Source organism: Syngnathus floridae, chromosome 2 (genome assembly GCF_059516105.1).
Source record: "Syngnathus floridae isolate MCC-2025c chromosome 2, RoL_Sflo_1.0, whole genome shotgun sequence".
NCBI lineage: Eukaryota > Metazoa > Chordata > Actinopteri > Syngnathiformes > Syngnathidae > Syngnathus > Syngnathus floridae.
In genome coordinates this window covers 8402552-8421839 of record NC_142414.1, presented here as the reverse complement: position 1 = coordinate 8421839, position 19288 = coordinate 8402552, and the positions used below count along the sequence as shown (strand labels likewise).

General features: G+C 43.6%; 1 protein-coding gene across 5 annotated transcripts; it reads right to left on the bottom strand.

The window, feature by feature from the left end:
- Nucleotides 1-4124: 4124 nt before the first annotated feature.
- Nucleotides 4125-18587, bottom strand: LOC148401556 (plakophilin-4-like). 5 transcript variants are annotated; one of them, XM_088368945.1, is made up of 23 exons: nt 18469-18587; nt 18249-18392; nt 17354-17548; nt 15087-15199; nt 14777-14811; nt 14483-14593; nt 13313-13467; nt 12245-12683; nt 11445-11618; nt 10950-11151; nt 10621-10753; nt 9550-9763; nt 8469-8652; nt 7579-7696; nt 7302-7496; nt 7049-7225; nt 6777-6927; nt 6515-6707; nt 6341-6425; nt 6160-6277; nt 5962-6093; nt 5028-5101; nt 4125-4935 (listed from the first exon to the last, which is right to left on the bottom strand). In XM_088368945.1, the coding sequence occupies exons 3-23, from the start codon at nt 17492-17494 to the stop codon at nt 4684-4686; spliced, it is 3396 nt and encodes a 1131-aa protein (XP_088225071.1). In that variant the 5' UTR covers nt 17495-17548; nt 18249-18392; nt 18469-18587; the 3' UTR covers nt 4125-4683. The 5 variants fall into 5 exon arrangements, with proteins under 5 accessions (XP_088225071.1, XP_088225075.1, XP_088225070.1 ...); XM_088368949.1 differs by having other exon boundaries at nt 4125-4866; nt 18249-18532; XM_088368944.1 differs by having other exon boundaries at nt 18249-18530.
- Between the last annotated feature and the right edge of the window lie 701 nt (nt 18588-19288).

Below are 19288 nucleotides of genomic sequence, written 5' to 3'. Positions count from 1 at the left end.
TCGCATTGAGTTGCTTTTTGTACACCGGCCGTGGACAACGTTCTGTTACTTCATACCTGAAAGTGTTCATGAGAAGAAGAAAAAAAAAAATGACAGAATGAACTTTACCAGCAGAAAGTATTCCGCCTTTCCACGAGCGCGAATGTTGCTAAATCTTCTTCACAAAGCAGAAACATCATTGTCGTCGTGACCTTTCTTGCACTTCCGCAGTTTCATGACTTGAAAATTTGGGCAATTCTTTCCGAGTGATTTTTTTTCTCAACTACAGATTGCTTCGTTTTATTTTTGTGGATTATTGCGTGTTGTCCAAACTCCTTGGAGTGTCATTGTCCCCCCCCCCAACATTAATGATGATCAAAATTAACACTCGAGGGGAGAGATGATATTCTCCCATATTTTGGGGCCTTGTATTTCGTTCACATCAGTTTGCTTGTTGTAAATTATTCCTGTACAGTTTTTCATATTTATTTTAAGCTTTACAAATACCCTAGATGGCAATAACACTACCGAGAGTTCAAAACTCAAGCCTTATCTGTGTATATGTATGTTTTGTTTGACTCGACCGCGTATTCATTCATGAGGTCCCCTGTTTTATTTAAGAAGTGATCTTAACAGACTGTCAACCATTCTACTTGTTTGTGTTCCATAATGTTTTATTTATAAAAATGCTTATGTGAGAGAGAAAGAGAGAGAAGGAGGATGCTGTCTATGTTTCAAATAAATGTCATTTTACACTACTTCGAGCTCCCAAGTTAGACGTCACGGCTTGGTCGGTCACAACGAGCTGAAATCAGCACAAAATTTAAAAAAAGTGCAATAAAGCAATGAGAAGAGAAGATCAAAAGTTGGCCGATTATCGTCTTGCCACTTTTTGGCGTGCTTACGTTGTCGCTACTTGCTCAGTGTGACGAAAAACAAAGATGTTCATGTTCCGCATCGAGATCCGACTGAATCACCGCAGATAAACGCAAGCTTTGAGGAAGAGTCGGCGGCAACAAAATACAAACGGCGCAGTGGCGAAATAAGCCAACGCGTTGGCGAAAGTTCATTCTGTCTCCCCGTCTGCGTTGTTGACATGCAGGCGGAGCCACTTTTGCTCCTTTGTTTTGATTTGAATCATCTTCTCCCATTGTCAGTATTTGATTTTTTTTCCCAACCTGTGAGTATATATCTTGCCTCACTAATATATACTTAACAGGTGAGATTTGTGTGAAGTGTGCACTGAATTGCTCCCAGTTTTTTTTTTCTGCATTCATGTGGCCGAAATATACAGTGTCGTTTGTCAGCGTCCATTGTTTTGATATTGTTTGGCGTTTTTTTTTTTTTTTTTAATGGTTTGATGTACGAAGCATTTTTGTAAATATTGAAACACATTACAGATCATGCAGTGATGTAACATGTGGAACGATGTTGCACAGATGTCTTAAGATATTAAAAAGTGGGCACTCTCACTTGAACGAGATGCTTTGTTTGATTGTTGCTTTCTAATCTCTTCTCCGTATTTGTACTTGGTGGATGACTGTCGCAGTCTTCTTGTATTGAATGTCAAAGTTTGAAAATGAGGCTCCAGTGGACCATCTATCTACATATTTTGCGGAATTAGGTGGCATTCGCAGGCTTCTAGTGTTGGCTCGTAAGTGAACGATTCGTTCAAAAGAACAGATCTTTTCCGTGAACGAGAGTGAACGAATCACTTCCTAAAGTGATTCGATCTTTTTTCAGTTCATATGACTTCAACCAGTAGGTGTCGGTACTGCCCACTGAAGCTGGTGCCACCTCGCCGTAAAACAAAACGAAGAAGAAAATGACGTCACTTCCCGCTCACGAACGAGTCGTGAATTGCACTTCCCCTTCACCAACGAACGAATCTGAGTGAACGAACGAGTGAGTGAGTGATTCTCATTTCCAGTTCATCGCGAGAACGGATCAGTGAGGGAACGAATCCTGACTTTCCCGTTCGCGAACCCTATGTCCTGTGATTAGGTACACCTCATGGACACTTCAATAGGTACACTACACGAGGTAAAAAAAAAAAAAAAAAAGAATAAATAAACTGTAGCAAATGATTCTGTGAACGATTCTTTTGAACAAACCTTTTGAGTGAACCGATTCTAAAGATTCAGTTCACTTTAAACCGGAATGCACATCACTAGTACAAAACAGTGACAGGTTGAAATAGCCGACTGGTTAGTACCATGGTCTCTTACTTGGTAAGAACTTGGTTCGATCCCAGGTATACGCATGTACATAAATGTGCTTTTAGACTTGGAACCTTGCTTAGTATGCCTTTTTTACATTTAGCTCCTGCAGAACGTGAAAATGAACTTGAAAATGAACTTTTCACGCAGGTCCGTTTAACGAGGAATCTTGGAAAACATGTTGGAATGCGACCCCGAGGACTAGAGCTTGACACCTGTGACCTTTGACCATGATATTTCCCTAATAAAGTGGCCTGTTATTGGGTATACTTGAAAATGGCGGTGTACCTAATGGAGTGTCTGTGTGATTCCCTCGTTAAGCGCACCTGCGTGAAAAGATTTTGGTCATTTTCATGTTTCCAGGAGCTAAAACTTTTCACGCAGGTGCACTTAACGAGGGAATCACACAGACACTCCATTAGGTACACCACCATTTTCAAGTGTACCGAATAACAGGCCACTTTATTAGGGAAATATCATGGTCAAAAGTCATAGGTGTCAAGCTCTAGTCCTCGGGGCCGCGTTCCAACATGTTTTCCAAGTGCCCCTCGTTAAGCGCACCTGCGTGAAAAGTTTTTGGTCACTTTCACGTTCAGCAGGAGCTAAAACTTTTCACGCAGGTGCGCTTAACGAGGGAATCAAATGGACTCTCCATTAGGTACACCGCCATTTTCAAGTGTACCTAATAACAGGCCACTTTATTAGGGATATATCATGGTCAAAGGTCACAGGTGTCAAGCTCTAGTCCTCGGGGCCGCATTCCAACATGTTTTCCAACATTCCCTTGTTAAGTGCACCCTAATAAAGTGGCCTGTTATTGGGTACACTTGAAAATGGCAGTGTACCTAATGGAGTGTCAATCTGATTCCCTCGTTAAGTGCACCTGCGTGAAAAGTTTTAGCTCCTGCAGAACATGAAAATGACCAAAATCTTTTCACGCAGGTGCGCTTAACGAGGGCACCACACGGACACTCCATTGGGTACACGGCCATTTTCAAGTGTACCTAATAACAGGCCACTTTATTAGGGAGATATCATGGTCAAAGCTCACAGGTGTCAAGCCCTAGTCCTCGGGGCTGCATTCCAACATGTTTTCTAAGATTCCCTCATTAAACAGACCTGTGTGAAAAGTTCATTTACATGTTCATTTTCACGTTCTGCAGGAGCTAAATGTAGAAAATGCATACTAAGCGAGGTTCCAAGTCTAAAAGCACTTATATGTATTTGCACGCACCTGGGATCGAACGAAGGTCTTACCAAGAAAGAGCCCGTGTCACTAACCAGTCGGCTATTTCGACCTGGCAGCCCTCAGCCGTCTGTACTGTTTTGTACTAGTGATGTGCATTCCAGTTTAATGTGAACTGAATCATTAGAATCGGTTCACTCAAAAGGTTTGTTCAAAAGAATCGTTCACAGAATCGTTCGCTACACTTTTTTATTTATTTATTTATTTATTTATTACCTCGTGTAGTGTACCTATTGAAGTGTCCATGACGTGTACCTAATAACAGGCCACTTCATTAGGGAAAAATCATAGGTACACCACACAAGGTAAATGAATAAATAAATAAATAAATAAATAAATAAATAAATAAATAAATAAATGAATAAAATAAAGTGTAGCGATGATTTGGTGAACGATTCTTTTGAACGAATCTTTTGAGTGAACTGATTGTAAAGATTCAGTTCACTTAAAAGAACTGGAATCACTAAATCACACATCACTAAAGCAGGAGAAACGTACAGGCTCGCATCTGCCCTCTGTTGTCCAAATAGTAGAACTGTGGCAGAAGAAAGAGAGTTTAAAGGTTTACAGGTTTGTCATAACTTCCTTAATTCTCAACACATTGGGAAAAACTTGGATTGATTCTCATCAAGAAAATGTTTTTTGCTGTAGTACTGTCAGTACTCAAGCAAGTCAATCCATCATTTCCAAGTGTTTATTTCATATTTTTTTGTCACATGATTTTCATTACTCATATACAGTATTTCCATTTGTAACATTGCACATAATCTTCATCGGCGGTTTTGAACAGAACAGACAGCTTTGTTAGCTTGGCCAGGTCACAGGTAAATGAGAAACAATTGATAAATAATATAAAACTCTTTCTCACGTGGTCACATATAAAGTTCTACAGATTGAATACAACAATTCAACATGACAGTCCCAACGTTGTATTTGTACAAATAGACATTTCTCCACATACTTTAAGATACACTACTGCACTTTTTGCCAACAGACATGAAAGCGACGAGTTCTCGCCTCATCGACGGGCAGCTGATCCAAGTCAGACGTTTTCCGAGCACCTTTCATTGAGCCTCGAGAAGATTTTTGGACTTCTCACGCTAACCGGCATGAGACAGATTCAAACTGCTGCCATTTTGTTTCACATTTTAGGACTAAATACTACTAAGAACACGTGGTTGAACATTTGCTGACATTTCCAAGCCGGACCTTCTCAGCAGTCCGTCGACAGGCAATAGTCTACACCCAGGAGTCGGGCGAGCCGGTGAACTTGTTGGCCCTGTTTGAAGGCCTCCGTGTGGTGGAGTAGAAGTCCACATAGTTGGTGTTGCTTTTGAAGCGGAGCGGCTGGCCGGTGTAGCCGTCGGGGGAGGACGGCGTCAGCTGGACCGGGTCGTCCTCATACTGCTCCACCCCGTAATCCTGCGGGGACGACAGGTATAGCCGGTTGTAGTTCTTCCTGTCCGGTTCATCGTAGAAAGGCTCCGGGTGCTGAGGGAGCAAGCGTTCGGGCCATTTGATTTAGTATGAATGCATAATTCAAGCAGGTCCATTCGTCTTTTTCATTTCCTCTCTTTTCTTACCTGGGCCCTTCTTAGCTCATCTCCAGACTGGGAGCTGTATGTGCCAATGAAATAGGTGTTTTTCTTCTCAGACCCTGAAAAATGTACAAATTTAAATTTGAGGTGATGAATTAAAAAAAAAAAAAAAAAAAGATTCCAGGGTTAAATTCCCGCCATGATACACACAACTTCAAAAATAAACCCTAAACCCTAATCCTAAACCGTAACCTTACTTTGAAACCCTAACCCTAACACTAACCCTAACCTCAAACCCTAACCTTAACCCTAAACCCTAACCCTAAACCTAAACCCTAACCCAACCCTAACCCCAAACCCTAATCCTAACACTAAACACTAACCCTACTTTGAAACCCTAACCCAACCCTAACCCTCAACCCTAACCCCAAACCCCACTTTGAAACCCTAACCCTAACCCTTCGCCTACCCTACTTTGAAACCCTAACCTTAGCTTTAAACCCTACTTTGAAACCATAACTCTCTTCGCCCCGCCCCCTACACGATTGGACTTTACCCCGCCCCCTAGGTAGTGGGCGTGTTCCATTGGTTTGCTCAGCCAACTTGGGGTGGGGCCACCTTATGTATTTACACAAATACTTTCAGTTGTTTGCATATGCGGACACATGCAAAGCGAGGTTCCAATTCTAAAAGCACATTTGGGTACATGCTTACACCTGGGATTGAACCAGGCTCTTACCAATCCAGAGCCCATGCCACTAACCAGTCAGCTATTTTGACATGATAACCCTTGGCCGTCTGCACTCTTTTGTACTAGTCATGTGCATTCCAGTTCTTTAACTGAATCTTTAGAATCGGTTTACTCAAAATTCAAGCAAAGGAGGCCTAAATTGAATGTTTGTGTGTGAGTGATGGTGTGAATGTGTGCGTGTGAATGACCCAAAAAAATAAAAGATAAAAAAAAATAAAAAACGCAAACCTGGGTAGTGATGCCTGCGTAAAGTGTTCTCTCCATAGTACGAGTCCACATGCATAGATGACGTCTCTCTCGGGTAGTTGGAGCTGTGCCTCCTGATGCCCAGCATCGCTGGCGAGGATGTGGCGCTACCACCTGGGCAGAAGTGGAATTACAACCATGCTATCGTCTCTCCACTGCGGCCATTCTCTCTTCTCGCACCGGATTGGATGACGGGGGACATGTGCATGGGGCTGGTGGGGAGCGTTGGCTGCGAGCGGTAACGGTCTCGCTCCAAAGTGGAAACCGGCGTGATAAAGTGAGTGTAGTTCCAGCCGTCCTGCAAACATATTTTCCGTTTCAACAAATGCAGGTCCAATTTTTGCAGCTCGGAGTTCCTGACCTGTTTGTAGAGACTCCTCAGCTCTCGGTACTGCCACAGCGTGTTCAACACTTGAGCAGCTGCCTTCATGACCTTCATTGAGTACCTGCCCCGTGACAACACACACAGCATTTTTTTTTTTTTTTTAAGTATACTTTGGGACATTGCGACAGGATCCCGTGCTGTATCGTGTACCCTTTGCCTCGTCCTTTGCTGATGTCCACCAGTTTCTCGATGCCTCCGCTGTCGGCTAGAGCTTTGGCGTTCTCCATGTTGTGGCTGGTGACCTCATGCAGGGTGCAGCAGACGGACGCCACCGTGTCATCCGACAGCACCGAAGGATTTCCGCCGGGAAGCCGGTTGATCAGATCCCGCATGGCGTACTTTCCTGACATCGGGATGACGCGAGCAGGACTGAGTTCTCAGCTGGTGTAAGAATGAATAATAATTGTGTTACCCGTGAGCTCCTTGTTGCGTGCGTCCAGCGCCATGTTGCGGAGGGCGGTGGCGACGGAGCAGACCACTCGGTCGTTGTCCATCCTCAGCAGCTCCACCAGGATGGGCAAACCTTTCTCCTTGCGCACGGCCGCTCGGATGTAGGCCGAGAACTGGACATACGCAACCGGACCAAGCAGATGACTCGCCATTTCTTGATCCACTTTACAATTCTAACTCTATAATTTGAACAAAGTCAAGATGATCAGTTTGCATCACATAGTAAGATGAGACCTTCCAGTTTCCCGCGGAGAGATTTTGCAGCGAGCCGGCGGCCCCCTCCAGCGTGGCGGCGTTTGAGCTCTCGGCCAGCAAGTTGAGGTACGCTTTGACCACCGATGGATGCCACAGCAGCTCGGCGCCCCTCAAAGATGGAGAAAAGCCCGGAATGGGCCCCGTGCCGTCCCACTGCTCAAAACATGTGCACAAGAAGATAATGGCTTAGGACAACCTCTTTTTTTCAAACTCAATCATTTTGATAGTTTACTCTTTCATCCGGCCAGTCGGTCCTCTTCCTACCGCGCCTCCTCTTCCCCCAGCAGATGTAGTCTAACTCCTTGGCCGTGGTGGAGAACCCCAAGAGGGTGTCCAGCTCCTGGTTGCCGAGGAGACGAGAGGATGGCATCTCCACCTCCAGCCGGTAGGAGAGGTTCCTCAGTGTGCACACACTGTTCTCCACAATCTGAGGAGTGTTATTATTAGAACCAGAACTGTTAGAACCAGTTCCAGCATAGTGTGTGTGTGTGTGTGTGTGTTTGAGTCACCTTGCTGTCAAAGTCAGAGGTATTGACACAGGCTTTCAGGATGTGAAGCAGTGAGTCTATCAAACCCTCACAGCAGCGCAGCTGACCCCTCGCCTCCTCCCCTGCCGAGCTCAAGTTCCTGACGCGCACACAATTTGAAAAGATGTCAGAGGCGCTGACAGCTAGTGATGAGAAAATGAAGCTTCAAATTTGCTTCATGAACCAGTTGCATTTTTTGACTCATTTAGGTGGCGCTGAAAGTATAGACTTGCCATTTCTTAAACAGCACCATCTAGTGGAGTCAAGAAATACAACAACTGGTTCATGAAGCACATTTGAAGCCTCATTTTCCCATCACTACTGACAGCCTGTTACAGCAGCTCCAATAACTTTATCTTTTAGTTGTAGTTTTTAACGTATGTAGTGTCATTTAAATAATAATAATAATAATAACTATGTAGCACAATTAAAAACAGTGGTTGAACACATTATTTATTTATTTATTTATTTATTTATTTATTTATTTATTTGCCTTTCATGGTCCATCATCTGAACCTACAGGGCTATTTTTTTTTTCTTTTTAATTATGCTGAGAGATGCAATGAGCAACTTTCTCCACATGGGGGCTTCCAAACTGCCTGGATACAATAAAAGAAGAGGAGTGTGTCCTCCAATGGAAACGTTCAGCCATGGCAAACATCAAGTTGAAAGAGCAGTGCTGCAGTGCACGGCTCCCTCCGTGCATCAGCATCAAGACACCACTTAGCTTACGTCTTAGCTTTATGTGCTTGCAACATTTAATCCTCAGGCAGTGCAGGAGGATCTTAAAACCCTTTCACCTTGTTCCTGGACTGCAATGAAGCCTTGCATTTGGACCAGTAGACAAGTGTGTGTGTGTGTGTGTGTCTCACCTCAGACAGCCGGTGGTATTTCGCAGCAGTAGGGAGGATTGGAACTTGATCTTGTGTTGATCACGATGTGACAGGCTACTCCAGCCTGAGTGGGGGATGACCACCGTGTTGGTCAGTGTGGTCAGAGCGTCGCGAATGATGGTCATCTTCACCGCGTCGCAGGACGACAGATTCCACAAGACCCCTGGAAAGGACAAATCGGTTTTCTTCATCAAGCGCCAACAACACAAAGTCATGTTAAGGCACTTTGCACATTGACCACGTTGCAAAAATTGGCCAAACTTTGCCGTGAACAATGATGTTCTCCAACCAAGAATGTACAGAAAGCCCTACGCCGGGATTAGAAGTCGCAGTTTGGCTCTGATCAAGTTGTGGTCATGGGCGACTTTTTACATGATCTAAAAACTCGCTGATGAATTTTTTTCCTGCGTTTTTAAATAGCACCGAGAATCAACTTGGACAGCCAGAGCCATCTGGTGTCTCCTGGTATGAAAAAGTATGTCGCTGTCACTTGCATCCTTTTTTCAAGAGCACATTATCTTGCATCGATCTCGATATGTACTCAGTCAAAACACAGCAGGCCACCCAAAAAGCAGCCAAAATGATCCACTGCCAGCCTGGACATCGGACTGACTCATTCAGAGTTGTCTTCTCAAAATGTGATTTTTTTTAACAAGGTATTTACGGAAAAATCAAATTATTGCGATTATTTTTTTTATAGAATCTGGATGAAGAAATGGGATTGCCATCTGAATTAATAACCTCCCAAGAGCTACATTTTTTTTTTCACTGAGTAGAAATAGCGTGAACGTTGGTGTGTATATTCACACTTCAGAAGATCCGTCGGGTAATATTTGAACAGCACAGACAGCCAAAGAATCCCAAAATACAATCTTACTAGACTTCCTCCATGTGAGTATAAGCAAGTCAAATTGAGCCAAAGCTTCAAGGTACAACTTTAGCAAATAGACGCTGCCTCAAAGGTCAGTCGGTATCTACTAGCTGATTAGCATCATTGACTGAGGAAAGTTCCTACATCTAAAAAGTCACTTTTCCAGTTGTCGTGAAAGTAATGACGTACCGGTCACCAGCTCCCGAACTTCATTGTCTGTTGTTTTCCTGAGGAGGCGTAAGAGTGCAGGCACGCCCCCGCAGTTCCTCAGTGCCACCTTGTTGTTGTCTGTGGCTTTCCCGTACACCAGGTTCCTCAAAGCCCCACAGGCGCTCTTTTGGACTTCAGCTGCCTTGTTGTCGAGCAGATCCACCAAGTGCTGGATGCCGCCGAGGTGACACACCTGCGCAAAGACCAAGGAGTGGTCAAGATGTGGACGCAGGCATCAGAATTCTTAAAATGCATTTCTCAGAGTGGAGAAGGAATTGTCGCACTTTGTCATGACGGCGCCAAATGTTAGGACAAGTTTGAAAGCAGTCAGCTCATTTAGCACGTGGAACTTTTTTTAATTTGTTTTATTTCTTATTTTATATTTTTATTATATTAATTCAATGTAAATTTCATTTCCTTTTTATCATTTTTTATTATATTTTTATTATTTTTTAATTCTATTTCATTTTATATTTTTTATTTTATTTATCTTATTTTTGTTATTTTGTTTTATTTTTATTTTTTTATTATTTTATATTTTATTATATTTAATTCAATTTCATTTCATTTCATTTTTATTATTTTCTTATATGTTTTATTCTATTTTTTCTATTTCATTCTATTTCATTCTATTTTTTTATTTTATAGCTTTATCAAAATGTTGGTGGCTGACCAATAAAGATGCAATATTCAGTGGTTGTGTGTTCAATGGCTTCTGAAAATACGTTGGCGCGACAAAACGACAAACCAAAGCAAGCGCAATGTCCTTGCGTCGCACGAAGCTATTGTGCCGCAGTCATTTACTGCGCGGGAATGAGATTAAAGAGAAGACGATCAGAGCTTAGAAGTGTTTTCTACTTTTCGGTTGGAGCAGATGGCGCTTTGGCTCAGTTGGGATGCCAGCGTGTACTTTTAGAAAGACAGACGAGCACGTCGCCATGCATGTGATATTCCATCCGCACATTTTAAAGACGAATTTAACTTTTTCCCGTGAGCTTCTTACGGTGGAAAAAAGAAAAAATGCAATGAGACGTGGCCCTCGCCACTCACCTCAACTTTGACCCTGTTGTCTCCAAAGCACAGGTGCTGCAGATAAGCGGCCGCATTGGCCTGCACGGACGGGAAATGATGCTGCAGCATGTGGATGACCTCCGGCAGCTCGGGGTCACGCCACGCAAACTCCCTTGGCGGGCCAAAAGAGCAAAATGGGTTAATGGAGTTCTGCTTTATCTCCGTTGCGCACCCGTTAAATGAAGTCTCTTCATTAATACGGCACGACCGTGACTAATGAGTTTAATTTATTCCGTGATCGTACTCGGAACAAATGGAATTTATCATCCTTGGTTATGTCACGAGTACAACGCAACATTTTGGTGCACCTGGGGTCTTTGTGGATGCTCTCAATGGATGGCGTGCGGGTGACCATCCGCTCCACTAGCTCCGAGTGCTGATGCGAGTAGACGGGCTCGCCGGGGACCCCAAAGGAGTCGAGGTACACAGCCGCATTGTTTAGTCCGTAGCTGCTTCTTTGGTATGGCAGAGTGCTGCAATGGCTTGTGGTCCGCCGCAAGGTCCCAACACCTGGGGAGGGGCAAAAAAAAAAATGTTCAGGCTTAAAACAAAACATGTCTAATTAAATTCTGTTTTTTGGGACAGTGACTTGTTCTTATAACGCTTTACAGGAGCAAAAAAAAATTTAATCTATTATAGCTCCTCCCACAAAGGATATGATGATGCCTAAAAAATGATGATTAAAAAAAGATGAGAATTTGAACAAATCAGTTCAATCAGATGATGCCTCAAAAATAATGATAAAAAAAAAGATGAAAATTTGAACAAGTCAAGCAGCATTTTAAAGTTTGGGCTTGCAGTACCTGCACCTGTCCCGTAGAGGGAGCCCTGCAGTTCTTGGGAGGGGCTGTGAAACAAGGGGCTGTGGAAGGTGCGCTCATCAAAAACTGCTGTCATGTGAGAATCTGGAGACAACGCTGCCCTCAACTCCGGGTCAATCTGGCCTGACTGACCGGCGGCGTAGGAGCTGTGGAGGCCTGCGGATTTTTTTTTTTTTTTTTAAATACATAAAAAAGGACTTCTCCTGAGATACATAAATGATTTCATTCTTACACAAAAATGAAAGGAAATGCCGTGTGTGCACCTGCCTATTGCTCATCTTCTATCTGTAATCTGGGATTATGCTGCATGTCACAGATAACCGGGAACACGGACTTGAGCGATGTGTTGGGCTACTTAGTAGAAAAGCACTCAGCTGGAGGAATGGTAGGAATTTCATTGTAGTTCACTCGTGTGCATCTTTCAACTCTCCTAGCATGCTCGATGGAGCACATCAAATGCGTACAAAGCGATCTTGAGCGCGTTCGCTCGTAACCGAGAGCCGCGCTGTGAAAAGGAAGAAAGAGTAGCGCCGTTGGAAATCAACTTTAAAGCAGATGCTGACGGCAGTCTAAAGCCTCTGGCTGCGGCCAGATGATAATCATCTGATGGCTTTGTGGTAGCGACCTGGCTATGTGGGTCAGTGGGAGAGGCTTAGTTATGTGACCAAAGAGTAAATTGGGTGTTGTCGTGCAATAACTCCGGCACGACCCGATTGTATTTAAATTCAAAATCATCCTGGTGCTGTGAAATAGTTTATAGATGTTTTTCAAAGGTGACTCACCTATGAGGCTGTCAGGGCGGGGAAGGGCGCTCCTCTGGTACAGGCCATACGGGTCAGCGCCGTAGGCTAAGGACTGACTCTGCCTGGGCAGCGTGGAGCCGTAATGCTGCGGTACGGCCGTCATCCCGGAGCGCAGGGGTGACCCCAGCAAAACCCGCCCCTCGATGAGGGACAGCGTGGAACCCAGACGGCCGGCGGCGCCGCCCGCTCCCCTGCCGTCGCCTGGGGAGGAGGGCGACGGGCAGGAGGGGGGCACGCTGGTGCCGGGGAAGACCGTCGCCAGCGGTTTGGGTTCGGAGAGGATGGGCGAGTCATAGGTGCTGCCTTGAGATGTTCGCAATGATATGCGAGAGGGTGAAACGGTGCCGGCCGTGGCGCAGCCGGGAGACTGGCTCCTGGAAGGGAGGGACGACATCCTACGCAGCATCCGGCCAGATGGCTGACAGGAGGAAGAGATCAAAAAGGACGTTGACGCATTGGGTTCCATGCTAGTCATTTGTGCCCAACTCACTTTGCTTTTTTTTAGTATACCAATGAGTAAATTTTTCTTGTTGGCACTGGAACGAATTAATTTCATCTCCATTCATTTCAATGGGACGATATGATTTGAGGATTTGAGAAAGTGATAAAACAGGACGTTGACCCTTTGGGCTCCATGCTGGTCATTTGTGCCCAACTCACTTTGCTTTTTTTTTTTTTTTTTTTAACCAAGGAGTCATTTTTTTTCTTGTTGGTGCTGGAACAAATTAATTACATCTCCATTTATTTCAATGGGACAATATGATTTGAGATTGAGGATTTGAGGAAGTGATAAAACAGGACGTTAATCCTTTGGGCTGATCATTTGTGCCCAATTCACTGCTTTTTTTTTTTTTAACCAAAGAGTAATTTTTTCTTGTTGGCGCTGGAACGAATTAATTACATCTCCATTCATTTCAATGGGATAATATGATTTGGTATACAAAGTTGGTCAAGAAATAAATAAAATTTCCATCTCAAAACACTACTGTGTGTCTGTTTTTATGTCCAAATATAACATCAAGTAGGTAAGAGTCAGAGCCAACCTACCTGCCCGGACGCTTGGCCCTCAGCTCTCGGACTTCTGGAGAGGGAAGCACGGGGCTCGGAACGCACCACGTTCTGGTTGCTGTAGTAACTGACGCTGCTGTCCTGATAGCCACTGTCTGAATATGACGTCACGTGAGCCGAGTGGCCCCCCGAGCCTGCGACCACACCGAGAAACATAACAAACCAGACGGAAGCAGTCAGCAAGACGCTGGCGTTTTATCTCATTTGCTTTAAGACGACTTGGGAATAGAAAAACATCGAGCCTTGATGCTTGTACACTAACATTGTTGACTTCATGGCTGGCCTAGTTTCTACTCAAGCAAAAGGAGGCGTAAGCGGGGGGGGTTATTTTCAGACGAAGGAAGAAGGAGTATAAGGAGAGCAAATGTGCTATCAAAGCTTTCCTTGGATCTTGCATGATTACTTCTCCACTTGCGAGGCTCCCATGTTGCGCAAATGGGATGAAAGAATTGAAAAATCTGTTTGATCGCTTTTTGTCGTCTGTTCAAAGGCTCTCTTAAAATGTACACCCGGAGGTCTTCAAACAACAGACGTGACTCTTGCGGCTGTTTTGCCCGAGTCCTTAAAGAACTGTCGCTGTTCTCCCGCCAGATTCGGCTCATCTCTTCGCATCCTGATTTTATTGTTCCGCATCGGATACTTAACAGTAATGGACCGCTTGGGCGTCTCCTCAACAAGTCAAGTTTACTGACCTTTAGGCCAGCTCTACTTAATTTTTGTGGCAAATGTCGTTGAATCAAGGTGAAACGTAAAAAAAATAAAGGAAAAAAATAAAAATTAAATAAATAAATGCGGGTTTTTTAAATAAATAAATACTTTTTGAAGCATCTCGCCCACTTGGGAAGGAAAGGAAAGTTCTTAGGCAAAAAAAAAATCTAAGAGGGCCTAGTTTGTTGCCTTCATGCACATGAATTTATGCATTTCCCAAAATTTGTAAATCCTTCAGAATTTTTATTTTAGCACTCAATCAAAGTGGCATCATAGCGGATATTCCATGATGGTCATGCACCTACAATGCAGCCTGATCTGCTGAGGCTATTTTCCCGTGTTTGGTGGTGGGGGTGGTGACATAACACACCGACGGGATCGTGTTGCATTTACGGTTCTTATTTCAGCGCTAGTGTCAGTGTGTGTGCACAAACGACAGACCCTCACTGTCATGCAGGGATGCACGGTCCGCTTCGGGCGGGTAGAGTCCATCCTCCTCCTCCATTCTACGACCTTGACATGCAGATGCCGCTATGCCCTGCGCGTCGCCCCCTGCAATAGCAGGACAGAATTGCACCTCAAAGTGTAAATGTGACAGAATTAAATTTATTTATTTATTTATTTATTTTTTTAATAATATAAACACGAATATTTAAAAATACAGAGCATAGAGGATTATATATTTTAGGAGAAATCCTATGATAAATCTGTGACACAGAAAAAAAGAACTCATACCCGGAGATCTCCAGGCAAACGACTTCTCCGACGAGCTTGAGCAAAAAGACAGAAAACCGTATCAAATTGTTAATCGGTTAACCAAACAAATATAATTGTTTGCTTCGAGATCTGAAAACTTCCAAGGTCAAAAGCACGAGGTGGAGGTCAACCATGGCTGATAAAGTTACACTAAAACCCAGAGTTGAAAGTCACAAGAATGAGACCGATTTGAGATTTCAACAAATTTCAGGTCAACCAGCATCCCCGAGCAGTCTCGGAGGTTCCACTGAACTCGATGCACTTTGTAAAAAAAAAAAAGTGTGCTGACCTGCTGCTGTCTGCCACTGGCGACTCGGCTCCCAGCATGCACCTCTCCAGCTGGCTGGCCACAATCTGACGCTCTTCCTCCAACTCCCTTGTCAGACGCTCAAACTGCAGCTCCTGTGGAAACGCATTCCGTGCCATACTCACTCGCAAACAATTCAAATCTGGAAGTTCACGTGATAATAATGTAAGCGCCTGATGTTCATGCATCCAAAAGTCCAAAACGAGACTTAAATCCATCTCAGGATAAAAGCACTGTTGTATTTGGGTCAGCTGCTCATGCGATAAATGCAACCTTGACAGTGTCGGATGGCGTGCGGCAGTCGGAGCCCTCGTTGCTAAAGGTTGCATGGAGATGCTCACGGCTTAGCATTTTTTATTTTTTTTTAAATCAAAATAGACTTATTTGCTAATAAAAATCAACTGATATGTTCGAGCACAACTCTAATGGAATTAAAATTTGGAGATTGTCTGTTCTATACAAAGAACACTATAGGGACAAAAGTAATGAGACACCTATTTATTATTTATTTAACAGTGGGCTAGACTAACCTGGTTGGTTATTATAATGAAGTACTTTTTGCTAATCAGGTCACAATGTATAGCAAAGCTTTGGGAAGACATTGTTTTGGTAGCATAAAAGTCATCGTGACGTATAATGTAATTATGTAATTATTATAAAAAAATAAGTAATTATTATTAAAAAAGTAATTATTATTTTTAAAAAATTGATAAGGGGAAGAATTTTTTGTGTGCATTTTTCATTTTTTGTGCCCTGGTATCAAAACCATTATTGAATATAATAGACAGCAAAATCAATTGTGCTTTTGTGATTAACTTCAGAAGTCAAATACTTTCACTACTTTGATCTTTTTTCTTAAATGTTTGCTCACCACATTGAATTTTCCCTTTGTCTAGAATATTCTGCTCTTCATAAAAGAAGAAGAGACTTTACTCTCGAGGCCACGCTTGCTTTTCAAGCCTACGAGCTCGGCCATGATTTGTACGGTTTGCCTCCTCGTGTTCGTCATAAAAATCCGGTAATGGGCGACATCACAAGAAGAAAAGCAGCTGCGGCGCCCACCTTCACCGTGATGGATGGAGAAATATGCAACACATCCAGCTTTTTGCATCCGTTCTGTCCACCCACAACATGACCCACTCAAGCACTTTTGATTTCCAAACGCCCACCTTTAATGGGATGCCTCTGAATATTGTCAAAAGGCATTTTGAGAGTTGCTTTGAGTCAGTAAGTGGAAATGCCAGGACCACAGTTGGGGAACTGAAGTCACATGACTCAACATTCTTATATCACGGACAATGCTTATTGCTCAATTTTAATCCTCCCTTCTGTTCTCAAGGCTTGAAAGAAGCAGTTTCGCATTAAAAAATTTAAATTTAGCACCACATCAAAACACATTGAATAGCAAAACTGCTAATCAACCGCTGAAACGATAGTCGGATGGCTAGCTAGCAACAAGCTTCTGCTAGCTAGCTACTAGTGCACGTCAGCTCCTAATGCTGGCAAATAAGCGACATTTCGGACAAGTATCGTTCTCATGAAGAGCTGATGAGTAAAGACAAAAAATCCATGCTAATTGTCAAACTAAGTAACCTCGATGAACTCAACAGTCTGATGAGGTCTGGTGACCTTGAGTCAGCAGCAAGCTGTCATTTGCTGTGCCACGTCCGACTGACCCGATCATCCGGCTTAGTTCAAGCAAGGTCAAGGGTCTGTACGCTGATGCGACCCCTTCGGAGCATTTGCTGAGTGTGCACTATTTTTTGGAGCACTATGCATCTTTACACCGTGACCATGCATTGATCTTTCCAGATCTGGCCTACTCCACTTGCTGATGCTAACACTGCGGTTCATTTTTTTTCCCCACAACAAAGATTACTGGCTTTAGTTTATCCAAGCAGAGTGCAATATCGACTTCTGAGAGAATGATGGCGACATCACGGCATTCACTTAACTCCCTGACCGGCCTGACTGCCTCCTACCTCAAAAGACTGCTTTGTGCTTTTCTAACTTCCTGATAAGGATTTCTTTTGCTGTGATTGGTCAAGACTCAACTTTGATAGACTGCACAAGTTGCCACATTGCCCAATCAGCTTGAAGTATTATTGAATTTGTGTACAGGCAGTGCGAATTTGAATGGGCTCCTCGGAGAGTTGCAACTCCTTCAGTGAGATGAAAACAATCAGGCTAGAGGGAAGGTTGTGTGGATGTGTATACACAAGCAGAGCAGATGTGTGGTGCCATCCCACCTGTTCTTTAACAGAAGCCAGCAGGTTGGTGGTGGTGGTGGTGGTCTTGGAAGTGCCGCCGGTCTCCGTCGGTATGCCGCGGCCACTCGATCCCTCTCTCAGTGCCATTGGCCTTTCTCCTTGCGAGTTCACTTCCTCCATCTCTGATACCTGGCGGCTTCAGAGTCCAGAGGTGGGCTGCTGCTGAAGCGGCGTCTATGAGATCGCACAAAAAAAAAAAAACGTGTGGATTGTCACGTATTTGTATTTACACAAGGTAGAGACCATTTTGTGGTTTAGCGACTGTCATAATCCCACTGGGGTTCATTTGGATTGCTTCGGGAAAAAATGTGGTGATTGACTGAAGAACCTTAAATTCCAAATCCTTTGCATCCGTGCAGGTTTAGACTATCAACGACACATGTGAGCATATACAGCTCTGAGGGGGGGGGGGGGGAATAATCATTAAAAAAAAAATCACTGCAGAATTATCAGCTCATGCAAAGCTCCATTGAGCTGCAAAAAAAAAAATCAAATGTTTGTCTTTTTTTATGTCTATTTGTGACACATAATGAAGTCCCCTTACAATTCGTAAATATGCAATTTAAACGTGGTCTCTTTTTTTTTTTTTTTTCCGTAGCTATGCATGTCAGTAGAATTGAAAGCATGACATCTCCACAGTGAGCAATGACTACATGTGCAGTAGTGCATGCACACTGCACAGAGGGCATTTTGTTTCGCAAACCGTCCTCCGGCGAAGCAAGGACGAGGTCGTCAACCGACTCGCCGGACCCGACGCGAGCAAGGAAGGCAGCTCCCCGCATGTCCTCCTCCCTTCCCTGGTCAACCCCCTTTTCGTTTGCACGCGTACACGCCGAACGGTCTGCCAGGCAAAGCGGCTGTCGGTGCGACTCACCGGCCAGATGTTACTGTTGGAATCAGGCCACACCTGGCACGCTCCGTCCACTTAGGCATCCATCCTACTTTTCATCCTCCACATCCGTGACAGCGGCTACATTTCCAAAACGATCGTAGAAATCCACACGGACGCACCTTGCACCTTATATTAGATGTTATACGTTTCAACCAGAGCGTGCACGGCTCGGAATCATGAATAATGATATATGCACTTCAACCTCTGGTGGCGTCCGCGCGGAAATCTGCCGCCCGCCCACCAACCGCCCAGCCAGTGTTACCGATCAACGACGTGACGTCACCATGCGGCGATGGATTGTTCTCTGATCCGATCGGTCGATCGAGCGCTGATTAGCGCCTGCGGAAGACACGTGCGCACGCAGTTAAGTTCATCGACTAATAATAATAATAATAATAATAATAATAATAATAATAATAATAATAATAATAATAATGTATTATTATTATTACTTTCTAGCCATTATTCCCAAAAAGTAGAATATGTTTAAGACAAATATAACAAAATTGTTAAACTTGCGTGGTGGGTTGGTTTTCTTCAACTGGAACTGGGGCCCTAGTCAAGGTAGATGGAATTATAAACACCCTCAGGCTTCTGCTTGAAAGAAAAAAAAAACATGTCAGGAAAAGCCTACTAGAACAGCTAAAAATTGTTGCAGGTGTGTGCTGACTACAATGTCAAAATTTGTGATTGGATATTTCTGCACATTGGTTTCCCTCTTCCCCAATTTGGGAAAAAAACAACCAATTTATTGGTTGTTTTTGTGCACAACAATGACCCAACTTCCTGGATGAGTCAAGTTTTTGGCCCAAATTGGGTTGCTTTTAACCCAGAATTTTTAAGCTGTAGTCATAAACCTCCTAAAAGCTGCTGAAGTTGTGATTTGGTACTACTATAAACAAATAAATTGAATTAAGCATCTTTTGCGATTAACAATGCGAACGCTTGAAAAGTTTTTGTATTCCCACTGAGACCACAAATAACAGCAGAGAGAAATTTAAAAAAAAAAAAAAACCAAGCAC